At 36.5% G+C, this 5,471-nt stretch overlaps 1 protein-coding gene across 2 annotated transcripts in view; it reads right to left on the bottom strand.

Moving 5' to 3' along the window:
- Positions 1–1,164: 1,164 nt before the first annotated feature.
- Positions 1,165–5,471, bottom strand: part of ABCA5 (ATP binding cassette subfamily A member 5) — a 102,390-nt gene continuing 98,083 nt past the window's right edge. For both annotated transcript variants that reach the window (XM_004374183.3, XM_023729281.1), the window contains one exon: positions 1,165–3,214. In XM_004374183.3, coding sequence (XP_004374240.1) covers positions 3,107–3,214 — 108 coding nt within the window. In that variant the 3' untranslated portion in view covers positions 1,165–3,106. The remainder of the gene's footprint in view (positions 3,215–5,471) is intronic.

The following is a 5,471-nucleotide window of genomic DNA, read 5'->3' as shown; positions in this document are numbered from 1 at the left end:
GGTGATCCAACAGAGTGTGGAAATTATCCAACAATATCATTAATATCACAAGCAAGTAAAATTTTGCTGAAGATCATTCAAAAGCAGTTGCAACAGTACATCGACAGGGAACTGCCAGAAATTCAAGCAGGATTCAGAAGAGGACGTGGAACGAGGGATATCATTGCTGATGTCAGATGGATCTTGGCCAAAAGCAGAGAATACCCAGAAAGATGTTTACCTGTATTTTATTGACTATGCAAAGGCATTCAACTATGTGGATCATAACAAAATATGAACAACATTGTTAATAGTGGGAATTCCAGAACACTTGATTGTGCTCATGTGAAACCTGTACACAGACCAAGAGGTAGTCATTCGAACAGAACAAGGAGATACTGCATGGTTTAAAGTCAGTAAAGGTGTGCTTATTCTATCTATATGCTGAGCAAATAATCCAAGAAGCTGAACCATAAGAAAGAAGCATGAGGATTGGAGGAAGACTCATTAACAATCTGTGATATGCAGACGACACAACCTTGCTTGCTGAAAGTGAAGAGGACTTGAAGCACTGATGAAGACCAAAGACTACAGCCTTCAGTATAGATTATACCACAACATAAAGAAAACAAAAATCATCAATAACCAACATTATGATAAATGGAGAAAGGACTGAAGTTGTCAAGGATTTCATTTTATTTGGATCCCCAATCAATGCCCAGGGAAGCAGCAGTCAAGAAATCAAAGAACATATTGCATTGGGCAAATCTGCTGCAAAAGACCTCTTCAAAGCATTAAAAAGTAAAGATACCACTTTGAGGACTAAGATGTGCCTGACCCAAGCCATGGTATTTTCAATCACCTCATATGCATGGGAAAGCTGGACAATGAATAAGGAAGACAGAAGAACTGGCACCTTTGAATTATGGTGTTGGCGAAAAATACTGAATATATCATGGACTGCCAGAAAAACGAACAAACCTGGCTTGGAAGAAGTACAACCAGAATGCTCATCAGAAGCAAGGATGGTGAGACTTCGTCTCACATACTTTGGACATGTTCTCCCTGGAGAAGGACATCATGCTTGGTAAACTAGAGGGTCAGCAAAGGAGAGGAAGACCTTTAACGAGATGGAATGACACAGTAGCTGCAAAAATGGGCTCAAGCATAGCAACGACTGTAAGGATGGTGCAGGACCGGGCAGTGTTTCGTTCTGTTGTTCACAGGGTCGCTATGAGTCAGAATTGACTTGATGGCACCCTACAGCAACAACAATTTATGTACAAAGCTAAAGATTTTCTTTCAACTGTGTCTTGCATTATATGCAGCATACAGTAGTCCTTAGCTAAAGATATAAAAGAGAGTCTCAGGTGAAGAATTTGAAATTAGTTTGCTATCATGAGGCAAGTAAATAACAATGATTTAAAAATAGTACAATTAAATCTTACACTGAGAAATAGTGCCACCATAGGTTATAAAATCGATGCAGAAGCTTGTCTCACTTGGATTAGTGAGAAGACCCCTGAGATAGCTGGTCAAAAAGCTGTCTTTAGGAACGTACACAGCAATTGCCAAAGCAACGGGAGAAAATACGAGTCATGTACCTTGTACTGAGAATAATAATACTATTTTCAATCAGCTGCTAGAGCCTAAAATCACAGATGCCTTCATTACTGTCTTCTTTATTCTTTATACAGCTAAAAGTTCATTAAGTTTTGTCTACATTAAATAATAACTTCATTAAAGGGATTGGCAATTTAAAGTAACTCAGTACCAAAACTTTCCACTGTTTCTCTTTAAAACTTTGTAATGCAACAATCACACTCTTAATTTATTCGTTTTTCAAGTTTGTACTTTCATTCATCTGGTTGAAATATAATGTATACTGATATTGTTTGTACTGTATTATGCCTATAGTCCATACATGGATTCTACAAGGAAGTATTTCTAAGATGACATTAATTATTATTAACCATAATCTTACTTCAGCTGTGTCACAGGGTAAAATTTTTGGTTTCTTATTAAAGGGAATTATGTATATTTTACTTTTAATTCTTAATTTAATCCCCAAAAGTCTGGTTTTTTATAACCTACCATGTTCCAAAGCAACTTCGAGGTGCGCTCCTAAGTAAATCTATGCAGTGACATAATGTACTTTATGTTCTACAGAGGAAAAGGATATTCAAATAATGAAGTTTACCAATAAAAATGACTACCCAACAAATTATTTTATTCAAAGAATAAAATAAAATGTGCCCTTCGTAGGAAGATGCTAAAAAAAAATTTTATTTTCCATGAGGGGTGGGAGAGGAGGTATGGCTTAATTCTTCCTTCCACCTCTTTAGATGTTTGCTATTCTAGCCACAAAAAGTCAAAGAATCTGAACCTTAAGTAGTAAGATACTAGTCTTACTTTAGTTATATTAATCAAAACACCTCCAAATTTTATTGTAAGCAAAAGAAGTGAAACTTCAAATACCTAAGTTACCTATGTCTAAAATCACCTAACAGAACAAGGTCTCATTTCTTTTCTATGATTGATGAGTGCCCCCTAGTGGATGTCACTGCCTGTAAACCTCTACCTGCGTTGAGATCGTCTCGTGTTTATGTTTTAGCTTTAAGGATGCCAATTTTCATTCAGTTTCCTTTAGACATTAAAAAGGAGAAGCAAGAAACTTTCATATTATGTGTGTTTTCTATGTATTATCTATACATTAGTGTTTTATTCAGATTGTGAATTACATATTTATGTGAGAAACCACTATAAAATTTAAAAAATGATTTCAAAATAAAATTATTCTATCATTAATCCTTTAAATCATAAATTCAAAAGCTGTTTTTGAAAGGTGAAAAAATAAATACTCTACTCGACACACAGATTACAGTTCAATATACTTCAGGTACAAACATGCAGTTTCAATTAATTATACTTAAATTTTATTTAAAGAAAGCAAAACCCATAACCACAGCATTTCAATTAAGTAGCTTAGTAAATCGAGTGAAATGAGTATTTTCTTTATCCCAAAATCTTTCATGGTTCTCCAGCTACTATTCAAATAATAAAACTGTAAAACCAAAGTTAAGCAAAGAAGAAATAAGTTCAACAGGCAGATTGGAGCAACACGAGTTCAAAATATTACTCTGTCTTCCTGTGTTCTTTCCCACCAAAGTGTGCTGTTTAAAGTTCCACAACTATTATCTTCTTCCTCTTGTTCCTTAGTGAGTTCTACAAAAATCTAAATGAAAGCAAAGAAATGAATACAGCATGCTGCATTGCAATTATCTCAAGAGAACTTTTTAATAAATCAGAAATTATATAAGGCTATATCTAATTACATAAATTACATAATATAATTACATTATCAAGAAATATTTATTGATACTAATACTGTTCAAACAAAAGTTATCTCCATTAATCACATGCAAAGATGAATTTTATTTTAGATTAATAGATTATTTGTTTTATGATTAATATGTATGTAATTAGCACTGTCTTAATACAAAAAATAATTTATAAATAAACAAGATAATTTTATGCATATTAATATGAAATGTCATCACCATCATCCACTTTCTTTACCAAATTAAAAAAACTGACTATTCAAAATAAGCAGAAAACCTACAATTGTTGAAATTATTTAAAATGTTTATGAATATTCCATAATAATTTGTGGTTCAAAATCTCCCTCCTTCTCCAATACAAACCTAAACAAATGGATATTAGACTCTTCCATTTATAAAATAATTTAAAAAAATTTAATTTTATATTAATAACAAAGTGAAGAAACAACCTACAGAATGGAAGAAATTTTTTTGGAACCATGTTATCAGATAAGGGTTTAACATCCAGAATATATAAAGAACCACAACTTAATAACAAAAAAGACAAACAACCTAATCAAAAAATAGGCAAAAACAGACATTCACTAAAGAAGATATACAAACGGCCAACAAGCACGTAAAAAGACGCTCAAGGCCATCAGGCATAGGGAGATGCAAACCAATTCACAATGAGATACCATTTCACTCCCATTAGGGTGGCCAGGATTAAAAACAAACAAACAAAAAACAGAAAAGAACAAATCTTGGTGAGGATGTGGAGAAAGTGAACCCTCATCCATTGCAGGTGAGAATGCAAAATAGAACAGGGGCTGTGGAAAACAGTTCAGCAGTTCCTCAAAGTTAAGCATAGAAATTCCATAGGATCTAGCAATTCCACTCCAAGGTATATATCCAAGAGACTTGGATAGAAAGAAGTGACGCCAACAGACACATGTGCACCAATGTTCACTGCAGCACTATTCACAACAGCCAAAAGGTGGAAACAACCTAAATGTCCATCAACAGATTAATGAATAAACAAAATGTTGTACATACATACAATGGAATACTACTCAGTCACGAAAAGAAATGAAGTCCTGGTACATGGATGAATCTTGAAAACATTATGCTGAGTGAAATATGTCAGTCGCAAAAGGACAAATATTACATTGTCTCACTTACATGAAATAACAATGTACAGAGACTGTCACAGGTTGAATTACGTCTCCCCAAAAATGTGTGTATCAATTTGGCTGGGCCATGATTCCCAGTATTGCTGTAAAAACTGCCTCTATGATGTTAACGAGGGAGGATGGGTGGCAGTTGTGTTAGTAAAGCAGGACTCAATCTACAAGACTGGATTATGTCCTGAGGCAATCTCTTGAGATATAAAAGAGAGAAGCGAGAAGAGAGACAGGGGGACCTCATACCACCAAGAAAGCAGTGCCAGGAACAGAGCACGTCCTTTGGACCCGAGATACCTGTGCAGAGAAGCTCCTAGTCTGGGGTAAGACTGATGAGAAGGTCAACAGAGAGAGAAAACCTTCCTCTGGAGCTGATGCCCTGAATTTGGACTTCTAGCCTACTTTACTGTGAGGAAATAAATTTCTCTTTGTTAAAGCCATCCACTTGTGGTATTTGTTATAGCAGCACTAGATGACTAAGACAGAATTTGGTACCAAGAGTGGGGTGCTGCTCTAACAGATACCTAAAATGTGGAAGTGGTTTTGAAACTGTGACTGGATAGAGGAGTGGCAACGGCAGAGGACCAGCAGCAGCAGAAAACCTGCAGCAGCAGAGAAGTGGCAGCGGCAGAGAACCAGCAGTAGCAGAAAGCGAGAGAGCTGAGTGCCTGTGCACAGGAGGTTTCCTGGTGGAGTGGGGTGCCTCTGGGCACTTATCAGTGGAGCTATACAGCTTTGGAACACTTGTAGCAGGGTAGATGCGGGTGTGAGGCCTGAGGGCCAAAAGGCCACGGGAAGCAGAAGCTGAAGAGAAAAGGAACACAGGAAGCCAAGCTGCCTGAGTCTCAAAAAGTATGGCCATGACCTCAGGGGTTTCAAAGGGTGAAGCCATGGCCTCTACTGTCTAAGGGTGGAGTCGCCACTCAGATGGACTACGAAAATGCAGAGTTGCTGTCCCAGTGGGCCTGGAAGGTGGAGCTGAAGCCCA

Source organism: Trichechus manatus, unplaced genomic scaffold, assembly GCF_000243295.1.
Source record: "Trichechus manatus latirostris isolate Lorelei unplaced genomic scaffold, TriManLat1.0 scaffold00028, whole genome shotgun sequence".
Lineage (NCBI taxonomy): Eukaryota > Metazoa > Chordata > Mammalia > Sirenia > Trichechidae > Trichechus > Trichechus manatus.
The sequence above is the reverse complement of the archived record's forward strand: the minus strand, read 5'-3'. Positions and strand labels throughout refer to the sequence as shown.